The sequence below is a fragment of the Mixophyes fleayi genome, chromosome 4 (genome assembly GCF_038048845.1).
Source record: "Mixophyes fleayi isolate aMixFle1 chromosome 4, aMixFle1.hap1, whole genome shotgun sequence".
Taxonomy (NCBI): domain Eukaryota; kingdom Metazoa; phylum Chordata; class Amphibia; order Anura; family Limnodynastidae; genus Mixophyes; species Mixophyes fleayi.
In genome coordinates, this window is record NC_134405.1 from 54969993 (window position 1) to 54989742 (window position 19750).

The 19750-nt window shown below is 44.4% G+C and overlaps 6 protein-coding genes across 6 annotated transcripts; 3 read left to right on the forward strand and 3 right to left on the reverse strand.

Annotated features, from left to right (window-relative positions):
• Positions 1-10412: 10412 nt before the first annotated feature.
• LOC142149844 (histone H1.1-like) lies at positions 10413-11438 on the forward strand. Its single transcript, XM_075205146.1, has one exon. The coding sequence runs from the start codon at positions 10428-10430 to the stop codon at positions 11136-11138; it is 711 nt and encodes a 236-aa protein (XP_075061247.1). The 5' UTR covers positions 10413-10427; the 3' UTR covers positions 11139-11438.
• Positions 11439-11922: 484 nt separating this feature from the next.
• On the forward strand, positions 11923-12478 carry LOC142150676 (histone H2A type 1-like). Its single transcript, XM_075205871.1, has one exon. It carries the CDS (start codon positions 12086-12088, stop codon positions 12476-12478), a length of 393 nt encoding a protein of 130 aa, XP_075061972.1. The 5' UTR covers positions 11923-12085.
• A 542-nt stretch (positions 12479-13020) lies between these two features.
• LOC142150677 (histone H3) lies at positions 13021-13431 on the reverse strand. The gene has a single exon (XM_075205872.1). The coding sequence runs from the start codon at positions 13429-13431 to the stop codon at positions 13021-13023; it is 411 nt and encodes a 136-aa protein (XP_075061973.1).
• Positions 13432-16444: 3013 nt separating this feature from the next.
• On the forward strand, positions 16445-16990 carry LOC142149846 (histone H3-like). Its single transcript, XM_075205147.1, has one exon. The coding sequence runs from the start codon at positions 16453-16455 to the stop codon at positions 16861-16863; it is 411 nt and encodes a 136-aa protein (XP_075061248.1). The 5' UTR covers positions 16445-16452; the 3' UTR covers positions 16864-16990.
• Positions 16991-17211: 221 nt separating this feature from the next.
• LOC142149847 (histone H2A type 2-B) lies at positions 17212-17760 on the reverse strand. The gene has a single exon (XM_075205148.1). The coding sequence runs from the start codon at positions 17758-17760 to the stop codon at positions 17368-17370; it is 393 nt and encodes a 130-aa protein (XP_075061249.1). The 3' UTR covers positions 17212-17367.
• Positions 17761-18641: 881 nt separating this feature from the next.
• On the reverse strand, positions 18642-19489 carry LOC142149848 (histone H1-like). The gene has a single exon (XM_075205149.1). The coding sequence runs from the start codon at positions 19481-19483 to the stop codon at positions 18791-18793; it is 693 nt and encodes a 230-aa protein (XP_075061250.1). The 5' UTR covers positions 19484-19489; the 3' UTR covers positions 18642-18790.
• Between the last annotated feature and the right edge of the window lie 261 nt (positions 19490-19750).

A 19750-nucleotide genomic window follows, 5' to 3' on the forward strand; every position in this document is an offset into this window, starting at 1 on the left:
CTAGTCTGTAAATACTGACATGGTAAACACACGTTTTTCAATATAATACTCCTGCAAATATGTACCCATTTATATACATAACTTAAATTATGTTCATCGTCATCATCAATATTTATATAGCGCCAACAAATTCCGTAGCGCTTTACAATTGGGAACAAACAGTAATAAAACAATTCTGGGTAATACATACAGACAGAGAGGTAAGAGGGCCCTGCTCGCAAGCTAACAATATGGATATAAATTATGTTCACAAATCCCTATTTTGTAGCTTAGTTTTAAATGTATGGAGGTTCAAGTCTTTGGTTAGAATTGTTGATGGCAGACACTGAAACAAGTTTTTTTTTACTGAGAAGAGCTCACCAGGAAGCCCAGCATCCTCTGAGCTTTGCCGGGTCGCCACGGCTGCACCACTATTGGCTGGGTCGGTCAGCCAATCAAGGCTTACCTCCCGGCCACTTGACTGTTTGGTGCCATGGCGAGCCAATCAGGGCTATTTAATCCGGCATGTGAGCCGGCATTTTGGAAGTTCATCGGCAGAGATTGCGGTGAGCGGACGACGAGGGACCAGGTGGCAGAAGAGAGAAGAAAAAAAAGAAGAGAATGACACAATCAAGATAGGAAGCAAGAAACTGTCGAGAAGAGAAGACGTCACGGAGAGCGCCGTGAAGCCGAAGGCAGAATGCCCTTGTCAGGGCTGAGAGCTATTCTGCCCTGTGAAGACAGACAGGATCAACATCAGAGGGGATTGCAGAGGGAGAGTGAGGAGAACGCCCTGAAGAAGCAGAGAGAAGGTAAGTCCCTTGTGGCCGCCACCTCTCCCTGGCCCGCACCCCTTTCTCTCTATCCTCCATAACTTTCCCTCATAGGACACAAGGCCCTGGCGCAAATCGGGCACTAGCAGTTAAGGGTAGGTAGGATTATTCAGTGTTAGGGCCTTAGGCAGGTTGGACCACAAGACCACATAGTCAAGTTGGGCACTAGGCCCATAGTTATTCTGGGCATAAGACCATTATTTTTATAGTAGGGCGCAATATCCTATAGTGATAGCAGGGCACCAGGCCCTTATAGTAATAGCAGAGCATTAGGTCCTTATGGTTACAGCAGGGCAACAGGCCCTTAAAGTATTATAGCAGGGCACTAGGCCCCTTATAGAGGATTAGGGGGTGTTAGACCCTATGTAGTTAAGGGGACACTAGGTCCTGTCTAGTTTAGAAGGCAACAAAACCCTGGATATAGTAGGATTTTTGGTCCTCCATGAGGGAGTAGCATACGAGGCCACTCAATCTGGTCCGGAAGCGCACCAAAAGTCCCCCGTGTTCCCACCGTAATAGGGTGAGAAGTTGGGGTTCCAGGCTGTCGGACACAGCTAAGGGCCGACGAAAACCGGTGATCATTAATGAGGTGGTCACGGCAGGTAAGGTACCAAACCATATGCCGTTGTCGTTGTTTTTTGGTGCCATCTGACTGTTACCTGCAGTATACTTCTATGTAGGACCCAGCCGTCAGCCCCTCAGCAAAAACTGTGCGAAAGGAGAAAGCAACTTGGGTAGGTCTGTGTGGACGACCAGGGGTACTCCGTAAAAAAGGTAGGACATCTGGGTGAATCTGTTCTCTTTTTATAGGGTGTTACATTAATCCAGAGAATGTATCTCCATCTTGACCTTTATTGACTTCCACTTGTAATGTTGGCATAATTCACCTTAAATATGTTTATGTGGTACACACAAAGGAATTTACTTTTCTTCTTTAACTCAATTAGGTCATATATTCAATGCATTAACAATACACCAGCATCTTAAAGTCTCTCGTAATTTTTGACTCTTTTCTGTAAGCAATTAGGATATGGTAGGTTTAGAACTACCCTAATCTTTAAGCAACAGTAACATCAAGTGGTCACTGTGTATATTTAGATGTTCTCTTATGATTTTCTTGTCTGCACTTATTTATTCTTGTAGTGGGATGATCTGTATGTATTATGGCCTCCTGTCGCACTTCCCAGGTTTACCGGGCTCTGCTGGCACTTTTGTATGTCAAATGTACATCCTAATGGCAGCCTTTCCAGACTCTAAAAATTCAGACCAACAGGAGGTCTCAGACTTCCTTGAACACCCCCCACTCCTCTTGTTTCTTTCCTGAAATAAGGATGAACCAATCCACAACTATGAAAGGAGCGCATCACCCCAGCGCTTATCCAGCTTTGGACACTGAGAGTCAGGGAGAGTTTAAGAAGGACGTATTCAAGTGACAATATCTGTGTTTCTTTTGAGGGAAATACTGACTGGTGGCTACTGCTCCATCATTATTCACTGATCAATGCATTTAGAGGGAACAACAACTCTGATCTGCTCCTTTAATTACCGGTCTGCATCTTTTCATGTAGCTGATAAAGACGTGCTGACGATTGATCAGGTCTCTGCTAAGCCGGGCAGTACAGAACGTGTAGCGGGTGAAGGAAAGATGATTTTTCAGAAGATCCCATCCACCGTGACCGCTGCTCCTGAGTTTAATGTATTGTCACCCTTCATGTGTATTTTGTTACATTATGTATACTGTTACACTGTAGACAAATTGTAGCCATTGAGTTATATATGATTTAACGTTCATATAATCCTGTTTCTTATTTTGAGAGATATCTGTCAAAGTGGCAACTGAAACTTAATACAATACTGGTAGAGATGGGGGCCCAGGTACTATGCAATAAGGTTATCTCAGTATGTTTGTTCCAGTTTGAATGAGGTTTTTTTGGTTTCAAAGAGTTAATGACTCATGGCTCCAAGAACCCCCCATTTGTAAATCCAAACCGGAACATGCTTGTAAAAAATGAAACTAACCCTCTACACAGACTATGGAAACTAGGCTTGTACATTGTACAAGCAACGCAAATCAAATGACTATAACAGAGATGCAAGCTCTATTTATAGTCTAAGGGGTTTTCCCTGTCATTGGGTTTGTTTTTTTACAAGCATGTTTTGGTTTGGATTTACAAATGGGGGATCCTTCTCACCCGAAGATCAGAAGATTGTGTACAAGCATTTAAATGTGGAATCACAGACATGGGGGTCTATGTGACCCGAAGAACAGAAGAAATTTTCAAGCATGGACTTTTGGATATACAAATATTTTCTGGACATCTTCATGGACCTTATTTTGGAATACATATTTATATGGACATGGTTTACAGGCAATTTTGGATTAAAAGCTGCTGACAAAATAAGAAGACATCATATTGGTGAGTATATGGGGTTTATTTTTATTTTTAATAAATAGATGTGGTATTAAAGAGAGTGTTTTGTGTTTTTATTGGGGTTTTATTTTTTTATTAAAATGCAGTGGTTTTAATGAGGGTGTTGTGGCTTTTTAAACATTTTTGTTGTGGAACTACAGGTCACAGCAAGGCATGGGTGTCAGACCATGTTGGCACTTGTGGTTCTCCAAGTGCCAGAATGACCTGGCTGCAATGGGTATGCCAATGTTTTTAGTTCTATAAGCACCAGCATGACTAGACTGTTTAGGGCAGCACAGCTTGGCTGGGGCTTGTAGTTCCACAAACAAAAATGGCATTTATTTATTTTTTCACTTTCATTGCCGTTATCACCAAACACCCACTGCCCAGGGGTCTAGGAAGAGGCTTCATGTTTTATGCATTGGGCTGATTATTCCTAGAGGGAAGGCCCACTGTTTTTTTACGGATCCCACTCCCTAGGGCATCCAACCCAGCACTGAACAACCCAGGGTTGGTTTGTCATTATGGCAGGGGAACCCTTGGCGGGTGTCCCCCTGCTATAGTGCAACCACCCCGACTGGTTTGCCTAGTGCTGGTTGCGTGAATATCGGAGGGATCCCACGCAAATTTTTACCTGATCTTTGCACAACAAGCAGCAGGCTGGCAGCAATAGGGTTAAAAGTGCTTAGAATAGGACCCAGCGCATTTTTTTATTGAACAATCACATTTTCGAGAGGGCTAAATCGCGTGACATTTCAATGTAAAACATTCATCCAATCTCAAATGATTATTGGATTGTAAATGGCGATTTTCAGCTGAACATGGCCGAGTTTAATGCGATGCAAAACACGAGTAATGAACAACGATTTTACAGTTCAGACTAAAAATCGCTACTTAATACATATAGCGACTTAGGGACTCAAATCGCCAGTAATCTCCAGCAATTTGCAACGGTTTTAAATCGCTGAAAAATTTGGCCCTTGGTACACTTACCCCTACATGTGCAGAAAGCATCTGAGACACCGTCCTGGCATAATATGTGGAGATATCTCAGCCCGGCCTTTGTTCAGATAAGCATTTTATAATACAAACAGAAAGTATCAAAACCACAAAATGGAGCTCAGTGGCCATTTTGATAGGCAAAAATGTTTCATGATTTAATGTTTGCTAATTGCTATAAGTGCAGTTGTTGAAATGCCTCCTTCCACATGGGATATAAATGATGAAAAGGGAAGCGCTGATAAAATTAGCAATTTAATAAAAAACATATCAATAGTATGTATAAAAGAACACAAATAAAACACATATATAACATGAATATTGCATCAATAAAATATATCCCAACTCTATAGCATTCCAGATTGCATGAATTATAAAGATCAATGATGATCTATGATCTTTTGATATTTAAGGTTTATGGAAATAAATATACCATGGTATTTGCGCATATATACCATAAGTCATGAGGTATAAAATGTCCTGAATCTATAATATCCACAACAAACCGTCATATGTGATCTTTATCTTTCAATCAATGATCCTCATTAGACCTAAATACAGCCAATGTATAGATAGCAATGTGATATGGGAGAGTATCTCCGTCTGTTGCCAGTCCTAAGTCTGCATATCTTAAGGACGCATTGCCCAAAGTATGTGGAATAATAGCTGTGACTTAGCTTATTTAGACGACACTGGTTTCCATCGCTTCTTGGTCTGTAAAATGGTCAATTGAATGGTCCGGATAATAGTAAGGGTGGAATCAGCAGCTGATGCACGTACGTGTTGCTGCTGGAGGGGATTCCCGGAAGTGACGTATCGGAGATCACCTGACGCTTTTCTCCGTCATCCGTGACGGTTTCATCAGAGGACTGGTTATTTTGATATTCTATATAACTACTGCTTGTTGTTTAGAAAGGTGATGTTGGACATTGTGTAACACAGCAACACAGTAACACATCAACACAATTACAGTGTTCTCCATATCCTTCCATGCCCCGAAAAACATATAAGGGGATAAACTATGGAGGACTTATCAGTACTATTTTTGGATGCAGCCACCACAAAACACAAGTATTAATGAAGGATGGAATTGTACAGAGGGACATGTGTTAAAAAAAAATATCATACTCCATTCACTTACATTTTCCAAACCTCCACTTTTAAATTTGCACTCTAACCACTGAAAGGAACTAGAGATGAGCGGGCTCGGATTTCGCTAATCCGAGCCCACCCGAACAGTGCGGATCCGACGGGATCCGAGCACTGTTCGGGAACTTCCGGCCGCCAAATGAAGCCAAACCGAGGCTATGACATCCAAGTCTCGCGTCGGATCTCACGAGACTCGGATCTCATAAATGCCCCGCTCGCGGCCGCCATCTTCATTCTCCCTGTGGTTAGTGAAGAGGGAGGTTGATGTGCTCTGTCCTGCTGATAACTTTACTAAAGTGGTGCTTTGTCCTGCTGAGTGAATTAGTAGTTTGTCCAGTGCTCTGTCCTGCTGATTTATTTAGTCTAGTGGTGCTTTGTCCTGCTGAGTGCAGTAGTACTTTTTCCAGTGCTCTGTCCTGCTGATTCCAGTGGTGCTTTTGTCCTGTATTTGTTTTTGATAAGTCCATATCAATTTGTTAATTAGCCAAAAATCTTTTAACAAATTAAAAAAAAATCTCCAAAAAAATAAAAAGAAAAAAGAAAATAAAATATAAAAAAATAATTGAAAAAGTATAAAAATTAATATAGAGCAATATAGTCTTGCAGTCCCAAAATAGAGGACCTGCCATTTCTATTACTAGGTTCATTATTTCTGTAGTTCAAAAAAATATATACTGCCAGTTCTATTACTACGTTCTTTGTTTCTGTAGTTCCAAAAAAGAGGAACTGCCATTTCTATTACTATGTTCTTTGTTTTTATAGTTCCAAAACAGAGGAACTGCCATTTCTATTACTACGTTAATTGTTTGTGCAGTCCAAAAAAAGAGGAACTGCGGCCTTAACAGCTATGTTGGTGTTAGACGTCCATCCGGTGTCCGCCATCTGTGCAGTGGAATTCAGACCAGTTAGAGGAGGTAACTACGCAGTCCAGATAGCTGCATATCAGATATTAAATTACATGTTTGGGCCAAATCCAAAAATAATTAAAATGCACTGTCATGATCGAAAACAAGAGGTATTGACACGCTAGAACTCCACCCTCTATAAGCTGCAGAGGATGGAGGAGCAGCCATATGTGCAGTGGAATTGAGACCAGTTGGAGGAGGTATTGTGGCCCCGGTACCAAATTGGGTACTGGGGCCACTCCACTATGCAGTCCAGAAAGCTGCCACTCCACTACGCAGTCCAGAAAGCTACCTCGGTGCAACGTTTTGGACTAAAAACAATATTGTTAGGTGTGAGGTGTTCAGAATAGACTGGAAATTAGTGGAAATGATTGTTATTGAATGTTATAGAGGTTAATAATAGCGTAGGAGTGAAAAAAAAAACAAAAAACTGGATTTTAGTGCTTTTTATGCTTTTTTAAAAATAAATCAGAACCCAAAACCCTAAATCAGAACCAAAACCTTTCGTCAGGTGTTTTGGCAAAACAAATCAGAACCCAAAACCCAAAACACTAAAAGTGGCCGGTGCACACCCCTAAAAGGAACTATATTAAACATAGAAATATTTATATGCTTCCTAAGCTTATGCCTATTTTTTGTAATACATCTAGGAGAATAAGCATGGTTGAAATTAATTGAAATGAATGTGAATTTGTGTTAACAAGGAAACGGATAAAATATTTTGTAGGCATTGCCTGGAACTTGAGGTGGAGTGGATTAGTGTACCTGCATCAAATCATTTAGCAGTAAATCACTATACACTGATTTGTTGTACACGCCGAATGTTGTATATGCCTTATTCTACCTGCTGTCCACACTATCAGACGCCGTCCTCGCCCCTCCTCGCTAAGCAGGGATGGACGTCTGCTTTCTTCTGAGCGCCCAGTTGCTAAGCAATGGAGATGCTTCTTCCGGCGGCGTGGTGCGCATGCGCGCCCATCGCCATAGCAACGGGACGCGTTGTTGAGCTTCCTGTCGGCGGTCAGCGCGTCTGACCGCCGAACCACTGCCCACCAATGAGGGATGGCCACTTCCTATAAATAGCCTGCTCTGACACCACTAGGGTGCCTGAGCAACTAGTTATCTAGCCTCCAGCGTTACCTGTTATATTTATATATCCTGTCTGATACCTGTTACCAACCCGCCTCTCTCTGACCTCGCTCTTGGATCTCCCTTCTGTCCAGCATTGTATTCTCCGGTTTGACCTCGGCCTGTTGACTATTCTTCGCTTTCTGATTCGGTACCTTATCTGCCCGCCTGGTTCCTGACTCCAACCTGTACGACCAAGAATCTCGCAAGTAGCTACCTGGGAGGGCCGCGACCTGCACGTCGTTCGCCGCGAACTCCAAGCCTCTTTGCGGGGGTCCCTGGTGAAAACCAGTTGCGTGTTAGACTCCGCGCCTCCTTGTGTAGTTGTGCCAATACTTGCAGGTGCTGATACCTCCTTCGTGACACACACTGCACTGAGATTGATCTATAAACCGTTGAAGTGTAATAGTCACCTATCTCCAGGAGAGACATTTATTTATGGATGCGAGAGTTCAGCATATCAGTTTACTTGTGAGCCCACAAAGTGGCTTCAGTCTGTGTAAGCAGTAGGTACACTTTAAGCTTGGCTGAACACTATTTAATAAAACTCTGTGATTATGATTTAAGTTTGTGCATTAATTTACTGCACAATCATCTAGGTATTTTTTAAACCAGCCTGTAGGATGCATAGTACTTGGGATCCTCGCTCTGTTCTGGTGCCTCAAACCTCCTATTATATGCCAGCTGTGGGGGATGATCCTTCCTGTTTCCTTTGTACTGGGCCCCACAATTTCTATTGGCATCCCTGCATCCATTAGTCAGACATGTGGGGGCCATACATGGGGTGGGGCGGGGTTCTTCTGCTTCCAGAAATGATATTGCTGCTAAACCCTTCCCTCCTCAGATATCTTTTCTTTGGTTCATTGGTCATGGTATCACCCGCTCCTCCCTGTGGGTGTGTGACAGTGTTGGAGAATGAGGGGACTCAACAGAGGGACCAGCGCCGACAGCTCTGGTGTCCTACAAACTGGTCAGGATTACGGTTCTGGCTGGGTCTGCTTGAATAATTGTATGAACCGCTCCAAGGATTTTAAGAGTCAGGAGAAAAGTTTACTCCAGCCCTAAAGACTTTGGGGCACATTTATCAAAACTCGCAGAATATGGAAAATAGTTTTCAATCCTTATCGCATTGATAAGGATTGAACTTTTTTCTCATATTTATTTAAAAAGCAACACAGGAACAGCAGTTCCGAAAAACTGCTGTTCCTGTGAAGTGGAAATCATACTTACCACTCAATCTTCGTGAAACCCCCGGACATGCGCACAGACATCTCTGCCCTCGATATGCAACTATAGTTGCAGAGAGTGAGCGGTGAGTGACAGGGAGGGATCATGTGATCCCTCCACACATGCGCTGTCCAGCTCTGCTCTTCGGAGCAGAGCTGACAGCACTGAAACTTCAGCTGGCGTACATTATCATGTTTGAAAAGTTAATTACATTCAGTGTTAAATAGCGTTACTGAGCACTCCCCATACATTGTTATGGGGAGTGCTCAGTAAAATGATAGGAGATGCAAAGCAGCAGATATCTATGATATCTATGATATCTGCTGTGATGCTGCTATCATAAATAGCAAATTAGTATTTAGTCCCCGAAAACAACAGTTTCGGGGATTTTACAAGGGGGGAAACCTTTCATAAATAGGCCCCTTTGTGTGCTCACCAGAAGCGTGGTGACATCAGGTACAGTCGCTGTTTATGTGGCAGTGGGATATCTATAGTACTGTATAATGACTCTGATGAGAGCTGCTTCAGGAAGTGAATGGCACTGATGAACATGTGGGTATGTTATTATAGCTCACACAGACAGAGGAGAGGTCCCAGTGTTGTTGCCAGTCTACAGTCTATGTGGCATTGCTCCATTGCTAATTGTTATTTCTGAAATAGAAATAATAGGGCTAGCAGTGTTCTTCAAAATCTGCAGTCACATTGTACTGTGCCCAGGGGCAGATTGGTCATAGGCCTCACCGGAAAAATTCCCTGTAGGCCTGTGACCTAATGAGGCTGCCTGACACTTTTTTTTTAAGCAAGGAAGGTGACTGGCTCCCTTCCCCTGGACCAGCCAACTTCCTACAAATGGCTGCGGAACTGCTGCCCATTCTCCATATCTGCAGCTAAATACAATAGTGTGTGAACATGCTGCTTTAGAACTGAAGAAATAACACTTTCATACTACAACCTCCTTGTACACCACATGGTAAAATTTATGGTACTTTAATATTTGCTTTATTACTGATGAGAGAGGATCCCCAGGAGGGACAACATTTATTGACAATAATTTATAGCCTGCTCTTATCAAAGACATAAAACTGCAAGTGCTGACAAGAGAGGATATCAAGTTGACTCAGTCATTATTTAACAATGTGCCCAGCACTCTGCTCTTTCCACACCAGCCTATTTTCACAATAACTATGGCAATTTAATTCCTAGACAAGAGTGCCATCAACTTGTTTGGATTGGGAGCAGATACAATCTGCCTGTGCTAACCATCCGGTTGTACAAGAGTCCTGATCATCTTTATGTAGTTCAATATGTACCCTGCTCTGTACAGAGTGTGACAAAGAGCATCTTCTTTATGTCAAGTGCCAGGTGGAGAGAGAAGAGCCCGGATGGGCCATTTTAGCCTTGTAGAAACGGGGAGATGTGTCACATGCCGGGCAGATCCGACGGGGTATGGAGGAGCTGCCAGCGGGGATTCCTGGCTTCCTTAGCAGCACCTAGTCCAGCAATGACCATAAAGGGTTAGGAGAGACCTTGGAGGACGGTTGTGGTGCAGAGAACCAGCTCGCTCGTCTTCTCATTTCGTATAAAAGTCTCTTTTCCTCGGTCACAGAAACACAACGTACGAGGAAAGCTCCCCTTACACTCAGACAGGGAAGGGTTTACGTGTCTGCATATCCGCCAATAGAAACACAGGACGGACTGTGCACACCAGCCAATCACAGCGCAGCCGGCAGTGTATATAAGAGACTTCTGCCGCCCTCTATGGAAAGTACTTTTCTATTTGTGTACTTGTAGTGAAGATGGCAGAAACCGCACCAGTCGCCGCTGAGTCTGTTCCTCTATCAGAGGGCGCCGGCAAGAAGAAGAGACAGCCGAAGAAAGCCGCAGGAGGAGCCAAGAAGAGCCCCAAACCCTCTGGTCCTAAAGTGTCCGAGCTGATCCTGAAAGCCGTGTCCGCCTCCAAAGAGCGCAGCGGGGTTTCTTATACCGCCCTGAAGAAGGCTCTGGCTGCCGGAGGTTACGATGTGGAGAAGAATAACACCCGCGTCAAACTGGCTGTGAAAGGTTTGGTGACCAAGGAAACCCTCATCCAGGTGAAAGGCAGCGGCGCTTCCGGGTCCTTCAAGCTGAATAAGAAGCAGCTGGAGAGCAAAGGGAAGGCGGCCAAGAAGTCTGTGCAGCCCAAGAAGCCGGCGGCAAAGAAAGTGACCAAATCCCCTAAGAAGCCCAAGAAAGCTCCGAGTGCGGTCAAGAGCCCAAAAAAGGTGAAGAAGCCAACGGCGTCTGCCGCAAAAAGCCCGAAGAAGGCTGCCAAGAGCCCGGCTAAGAAGGCAGCCAAGAGCCCGGCCAAGAAAGCGACTAAGCCCAAAGCTGTAAAAAGCCCGGCCAAGAAGGCGGCTAAAGCTACCAAGAGCCCGGCTAAGAAGGCAGCCAAACCCAAAGTTACCAAGAAAGCGGTGAAAACTAAAACTACCAAGGGTCCAGCCAAAAAAGCTGCGGCAAAGAAGTGATGGAAGAGCCGCAGCCTGATCTTTCTTTTTTAACTCCCCCAAAGGCTCTTTTCAGAGCCACCCAACCTCTCACGACAGAGCTGTATGCACATTGCATGGTCTAGAAGGGGGATACATGGGGTATATATTGGCCAATCATATACGTTTCGAGTCCTTGCACTCAACCCCTTTAGCTGCCATAACTTTGGGTATTGCTAGGTGGGTTGTGAACATCCAGGGTGACTTCATAGCACTATTGCAGGAAGAGCCTGCAACCTCGCATGTGCCGATTTCTACACCACACTCTGATGGGTCTGTTGAGCACACAGGAAGGCACCGTGTCTCTTGCACCAACTGACAATCATTCGTTCTGATTTGCAAAAGCTGATTGTTACACTGCAGTCTGCAACATGACCGATCTGGTGCCAAATCAGTTCTTTAAAGGCTGCTATAGAAGATGCTTTGCAAAATACCAGTGACATTCTCAACATACCTTTCTTTCTGTACACTATAGATCCAACGTACCTGAATTACCATGAAAAGTCGGAGTAAACCATTACATAAATTATATTTAAAATTGAATCCTAGGCTCCACTACACTTAAAATATACTGTAAAGATAGATTAGAGCATGTTCTGGATCGAGGAAACTTCCAGCACTCATTCTGACCATTCTTTTCTCTTTACACACGTTGATGCAAAACTTTTTTCAGCAGCGCTTAAATCTGCTTCATTTATGTGCAGTGCATGCAAACCACGATCTATTGGACATATGAATATACAACCCGTCACATGATCTATAATTCCACCCTTCACTTGCTAACTGGTCTGTACATGAACCTGAGCAGATTTAGTTAGTTTGAAAGCTGATGAATCACGGGGGAAGCTGTTTGTCCCTTCCCAGTATATAAATGGAGGACGGAAATATTTTTTATATTATACAGCGTGAGAATATTAGGCTGAAAGAACATGTCTGGAAGAGGGAAACAAGGCGGTAAGACCCGGGCTAAGGCCAAGACTCGCTCATCTCGGGCCGGTCTGCAGTTTCCTGTCGGTCGCGTTCACCGTCTACTGAGGAAGGGAAACTATGCGCAGCGTGTGGGAGCCGGAGCCCCGGTGTATATGGCCGCAGTACTCGAGTACCTGACGGCTGAGATTCTGGAGCTGGCTGGGAACGACGCCCGTGATAACAAGAAGACCCGTATCATCCCCCGCCACCTGCAGCTCGCCGTGCGCAACGATGAGGAGCTCAATAAGCTGCTCGGTGGGGTGACCATCGCCCAGGGAGGTGTCCTGCCCAACATCCAGGCCGTGCTGCTGCCCAAGAAGACCGAGAGCCACAAGCCGGCCAAGAGCACGTGATTTGCCGCTGGATACTTCCACTAAAGAACCGACGTCCCTATAACACAAAGGCTCTTCTCAGAGCCACCCACGTTTTCCTATAAGAGATGATTACAATGCGGTTGTTTTCATTTGATACTTTAAAGATCTCAATATTTCATGCAAAATGTTTGCAGTTAGTGTGTGTTCCCTTTGTCGGGAGCACGTTATGGACTCTGACCAGTATACACGTAGCTTTACCTTCCCTAGAAAAAGTTCCCTCCCCACATCATTTAGGAACTATATTTTAATGGTGAATACTGACAACTTGACGGGAGTGTTCTTTGTTCTCCCTGCCTGTTTATAGGCTATAACCAGAAGATGGCAGCAATTCATGTTTGTCACTACGTATAGACGCCACGTGTTGCTTTCTCTCATTTACATTCCATTAAAGCTGCATGTGTTACAGTCGCTTAAACTTACAAATAAATGGTTAATATATAGGTTGTGCCAGAGCTCGTTTAGAAGGATTTGGTGGCTCTGAAAAGAGCCTTTGTGTTATGTATATAGATGTACTGATTATCTTATGCCCTCTCCCCGCGGATTCTGCGGGCCAGCTGGATGTCTTTGGGCATGATGGTCACCCTCTTGGCGTGGATGGCGCAGAGGTTGGTGTCCTCGAAGAGCCCCACCAGGTAAGCCTCGCTGGCCTCTTGCAGGGCCATGACTGCCGAGCTCTGGAAGCGCAGGTCGGTCTTGAAGTCCTGGGCGATCTCCCGCACCAGACGCTGGAAGGGCAGCTTGCGGATCAGCAGCTCAGTGGATTTCTGGTAGCGGCGGATCTCTCGGAGAGCAACAGTCCCGGGACGGTAACGATGCGGCTTCTTCACGCCGCCGGTAGCTGGGGCGCTCTTCCGGGCGGCTTTAGTTGCCAGCTGCTTGCGGGGAGCTTTCCCTCCAGTAGATTTACGGGCTGTCTGCTTGGTCCTGGCCATTGTTCTATTACAGATGTGTACTAGGAGTTTAAGCCGCAGCTCTTAAACACATTTCATTTATACACAGTGCTGCGCTGTGATTGGATCATTTAAAAATCTTACTGATTGGTTCACGATTTCTCATTTCAGGTTTCAAAAAGCCCGCCAATATTTCTGTTTAGTACTTTGCCATTATTAATATAAGTGATCAGCCAGAGCTTAAAAGTAAATTTGGTACAACAAGCTTTATGTTCATGTTTCAGATATGATCATTACGATGTAATTCACCCGGGAAGTTATGTCTGGTAATCCTGAGGGAATAAATAACAAGTAGATACACATACTCACCACACGGTAGTGATATTGCACCACATACTGCAATGCAGTACTAAGGACCAAATATACCAACGTCTTCAAATACACATAAAATATACACTTATCGTGTCTTCATATCTCCACCATACATTTTTTTATTGATTTTATTAATGAAATAATCAGTGGTTTTAAATTATAAATCTATTGTGACTGTCTCAAATAAGTTGTCTCTGTGTATTATATATTGTATATAATGTGCTGTACTATAAAAGGAATAATGATATATGGGGCAGCACAGTGGCCTAGTGGTTAGCAACTCTGCTTCACAGCACTGATGTTCAGCATGAGTTCGATTCCTGACCATGGCCTTATCTGTGTGGAGTTTGTATGTTCTCCCTGTGTTTGCGTGGGTTTCCTCCAGGCGCTCCAGTTTCCTCCCACACTCCAAAAACATACTGGTAGGTTAATTGGCTGCTATCAAAAATTGACCCTAGTCTCTGTCTGTCTGTCTCCCTCTCTGTCTGTGTGAGTGTGTGTCTATATTAGGGAATTTAGACTGTAAGCCCCAATGGGGCTGGGACTGATGTGAGTGAGTTCTCTGCACAGCACTGCGTAATTAGTGGCACTATATAAATAAATAGATGATGATATATGATGTGGGGAGAGCAAGATGCCAGACTTGTTGAAAAGTAAAGGTTCAGCCCACTTGACATCCCTACTCTCCAGTATTCACTGTATACATTTTAAGCAATTAAGTGACAAAGTTTCATATGTGTATAAAGCGTTGTAATTTTTCATGGAAAAAATCAAACCATTGGTCACTACTTCTCCACTCTGGGAGAGACGGTTACAGCTCCCCAAGACATGACTGATTTACTGCACACGTTTAGGAATACCTTTTAAAAACCAGGGGATATGCTGTCCATGTATATTTACTGACTTGACAATTGGAGAAGAACGGAATGGTGCCCATTAAAGTGAATGGGCTATAGACTCATGAACAGCTTCTTTGAGACACCGGTGGTAGTGGATCCTGGGTATTCTTGCTGTGCTATCCCTCCCCAAGACCTAGATACATTTCCTAGACAGCTAGCTGCACATTTCTTAGCAGCAGCCAAATCCCTCTTAGCTCTAAATTATAAGAACACCTCCCCAAGAGCCCCGCTGCCCCGTTTCTGTCTACGCTTAAAAAGCAGATTTGGCATATAGCAGCCATGGAGGAGATAACTTACTACCTTCACAGTATAGGCCATATGTTTAATCAAGTATAGGTTCCCTGGCTGTTTGCTGAATGCAGATCTTCGTTTGTCTCCATCTCTGCTTCACCTCTCTCCCCGACGACCCATGTGTTGTGATAGATTTATCATCTCCGAATCTTCTTCCTTATTTCTGTAAGGCTATGCCCATACTGCTCCACACTGATTTTTCGAACCACCTATCTCATTTGGAAGACTACCGGTGGCACTCCAGATTTTCTTAAACAACACCATATATACCAATGAGGCATTATTTTCCTGAGTGTGCTACTCAGAGAATTAAGGTTAGGACACCAGAGACGAGTAACTAGGCTGGTTTGCAGATAATGAAATGTTATCACTAACGTGTATGATCTATTTACATCAATGTATTATAAAAATCTGATTCCTGAACATTTGCTTGGGGTATAGAATACGTTAAAAAAAAAAAAAAAAAAAATTTCCATCAGATCCTCTTTACGTGATTATTTGCAGATTCTGAGAAGTGATTACAGAAAAAAGGTCCCTGTTTTTAATAATTATTCTTTTAATAATAATCAGTAAAAAGCACACAAAAGAACCATCAGTTGTTATGGAATAAAAATCATAAGATTGGTTGAAACTGATGTTCTTCCTAAAACTTAGATTCCTACCCATATCACATTGGGCCCTGGTCCTCCATCATTACAATATAAGAACAGACCACGTTTTACTTTCTATTAGAGACATGACAAACTTTCTTTTCAGACTTTTAACAAGTCACTAAGATAATTAAACAAGAAAGAAGCCAAATGTGGAGGTTTGTGTGTAATTTGTACCTACATTCGGTTCTTTGCTGGGTGGATAAGTAGTGAGTGAGCGGTGTGTCAGACCAAACTATACTGCATCAGGGATGGGGCAAAAGAGTTGGTCCTGTGCAACTTCATGTACTTGTTTTGTGAAGGATTAATTACGTATATATGCTGAAAGTTTAACAACAAAAAAAGAGGAAAGATTACTTGATTTTATAAATTTAACTAAACACATTAAGAATGTTCATGTATATAAAATGTACTTTATATATTAAATGAAGGCTGCAATTGTGGTCCTGGATAATATATGTAAAATATTGGTATGGTAATTATCTTGTCGTCTAATTGGACTAATAAATAAACAATATAGCTAATTTAATGATTGTAAAGCAGTAAATATGTTCTTGTAAGCTGTCTAAATTTAAAGGCTTTAAGACCTTACTAAATTAATTGCGCAGAAGATGGCATACTAATACATTAATAGGTTAAGATAACTTATATTCTTGCATATGAAAGACTTTATTGAAGAATTAAAGAAAAAATAAACACAAATTCTTGGCGGGCTTTTTGACATCTGAAACGAGAAATCGTGAACCAATCAGTAAGAGTCTTAAACCATCCAATCATAGCGCACCACTGTGTATATATAGATGTGTTAATACAGTTTCGTCTTTAATTCGTTACACGCTTGTAATAGAAGCATGGCCAGGACCAAGCAGACAGCCCGTAAATCCACCGGAGGGAAAGCTCCCCGCAAGCAGCTGGCAACTAAAGCCGCCCGGAAGAGCGCCCCTGCTACCGGCGGCGTGAAGAAGCCGCATCGTTACCGTCCCGGGACAGTTGCTCTCCGAGAGATCCGCCGCTACCAGAAATCCACTGAGCTGCTGATCCGCAAGCTGCCCTTCCAGCGTCTGGTGCGGGAGATCGCCCAGGACTTCAAGACCGACCTGCGCTTCCAGAGCGCGGCAGTCATGGCCCTGCAAGAGGCCAGCGAGGCTTATCTGGTGGGGCTCTTCGAGGACACCAACCTCTGCGCCATCCACGCCAAGAGGGTGACCATCATGCCCAAAGACATCCAGCTGGCCCGCAGAATCCGCGGGGAGAGGGCATAAGATAATCAGTACATCTATATACATAACACAAAGGCTCTTTTCAGAGCCACCAAATCCTTCTAAACGAGCTCTGGCATGATCTGTATGTTACTTTATAGGAGGCTATTACACCCGCTGTTTATTGGCTTATGTGGTATCTAATGACAGATATCACTCCAGTTTGTGTACTGGTAGGAGCCTATATCGTGCAAAGTTTACACCCACGCTAAGCTACAATTTTTTTCTATAACATTGAGTTCTTACAGTGCATAAGAATGACACGAGCCAAACATTAACTTCCCAGCGGCACAGCTCCTTTCTGTCGGGAAGCTCACTAATCTATATTGACTAGTGATACATGGTCTCGGTGTAGAAGTAAAATAATGGGCTGTAAAATGACACAAATAAAGTACAAAGGAAACAATCGCGCTGTAATCAGCTCTTAGAAGAAAACGTGGGTGGCTCTGAGAAGAGCCTTTGTGTTATAGGGACGTCGGTTCTTTACGGGAAATATCCAGCGGCAAATCACTTGCTCTTGGCCGGCTTGTGGCTCTCGGTCTTCTTGGGCAGCAGCACGGCCTGGATGTTGGGCAGGACACCTCCCTGGGCGATGGTCACCCCACCGAGCAGCTTATTGAGCTCCTCATCGTTGCGCACGGCGAGCTGCAGGTGGCGGGGGATGATACGGGTCTTCTTGTTATCACGGGCGGCGTTCCCGGCCAGCTCCAGGATCTCAGCCGTCAGGTACTCGAGTACTGCGGCCATATACACCGGGGCTCCGGCTCCCACACGCTGCGCATAGTTTCCCTTCCTCAGTAGACGGTGAACGCGACCGACAGGAAACTGCAGACCGGCCCGAGATGAGCGAGTCTTGGCCTTAGCCCGGGTCTTACCGCCTTGTTTCCCTCTTCCAGACATGTTCTTTCAGCCTAATATACTCACGCTGTGTAATCTAACAAATGTTTCCGTCCTCCTTTTATGTACTGGGAAGGGACAAACAGCTTCCTCCGTGATTGGTCAGCTTACAAACTAACCAATGCTGCACAGACCAGTCAGTAAGCGAAGGGTGCAGTTATGCTTATACTACGTCTGTCCAATAGTGCGTGATTCCACATTTGCGTGCGTTTCCTATAAATAAAGTTGAAATGGGCGGCTCTAGATACAGAAATTTGTGTAGAGTCCAAAGTGAGAAAACTGATAATACTGTAATTATTGTGATTTGTGTTGTGTCTACGCAAATTAGCACTTTATTGTCTGGCTCTTCATTTATGGTTTGTTTTCCTAATTATTTTGTTTAAAGTACATCACTTGTGCATAGAAGTATACTTATGTTCGATTCTAGTCACAATGTGATGTCTCCTGGAAGGGTTTCCTCGATCCAGAACGTGCATAACACTATATTTTAAATGTAGTGGAGCCTAGGATTCAATTTACTTGTTGAATGGTTTATTCCGACTTTTAATGTCAACAATTCAGGTACGTTGATCTACATAATGTACAGAAAGAAACGAAGGTTGAGTGTTACTGGCATTTTGCTAAGCATCTCCTATAGCAGCCTGTAAAGCACGTATTTGTCACCAGATCGGTCATGTTGCAGACTGCAGTGTAACAATCAGCTTTTGCAAATCAGAACGAATGACTGTCAGTTGGTGCAAGAGACACGGTGCCTTTCTGTGTGCTCAATAGACCCGTCAGTGTGGTGTAGAAATCGGCACATGCGAGTTTGCAGGCTCTATGAAGTCACCCTGGATGTTCACAACCCACCCAGCAATACCCAAGTTCATGGCAGCTAATGGGGTTGAGTGCAAGGACTCGAGGCCAATATATATACCCCGTGTGTCCCCCTTCTAGACCATACCATGTGCATACAGCTCTATCGTGAGAGGGTGGGTGGCTCTGAAAAGAGCCTTTGGGGGGAGTCAAGAAAGATCAGGCTGCGGCTCTTCCATCACTTCTTTGCCGCAGCTTTCTTAGCCGGACTCTTGGTAGCTTTGGGCTTAGCCGCCTTTTTAGCCGGGCTCTTGGCAGCTTTAGGTTTAGCCGCTTTCTTAGCCGGGCTCTTGGCAGGTTTGGGCTTAGCTGCTTTCTTGGCAGCTTTGGGCTTAGCCGTTTTCTTAGCCGGGCTCTTGGCTGCCTTCTTCGGGCTTTTTGCGGCAGCCGCCGTTGGCTTCATCACCTTCTTCGGGCTCTTGGCCGCACTCGGAGCTTTCTTGGGCTTCTTAGGGGATTTGGTCACTTTCTTTGCCGCCGGCTTCTTGGGCTGCACAGACTTCTTGGCCGCCTTCTCTTTGCTCTCCAGCTGCTTCTTATTCAGCTTGAAGGACCCGGAAGCGCCGCTGCCTTTCACCTGGATGAGGGTTTCCTGGCTCACAAAACCTTTCACAGCCATTTTGACGCGGGTGTTATTCTTCTCCACATCGTAACCTCCGGCAACCAGAGCCTTCTTCAGGGCGGTATAAGAAACCCCGCTGCGCTCTTTGGAGGCGGACACGGCTTTCAGGATCAGCTCGGACACTTTAGGACCAGAGGGTTTGGGGCTCTTCTTGGCTCCTCCTGCGGCTTTCTTCGGCTGTCTCTTCTTCTTGCCGGCGCCCTCTGATAGAGGAACAGACTCAGCGGCGACTGGTGCGGTTTCTGCCATCTTCACTACAAGTACACAAATAGAAAAGTATTATCCATAGAGGGCGCCAGAAGTCTCTTATATACACTGCCGGCTGCGCTGTGATTGGCTGGTGTGCACAGTCCGCTCTGTGTTTCTATTGGCGGATACGCAGTCACGTAAACCCTTCCCTGTCTGAGTGTAAGGGGAGCTTTCCTCGTACGTTGTGTTTCTGTGACCGAGGAAAAGAGACTTTTATACGAAATGAGAAGACGAGCGAGCTGGTTCTCTGCACCACAACCGTCCTCC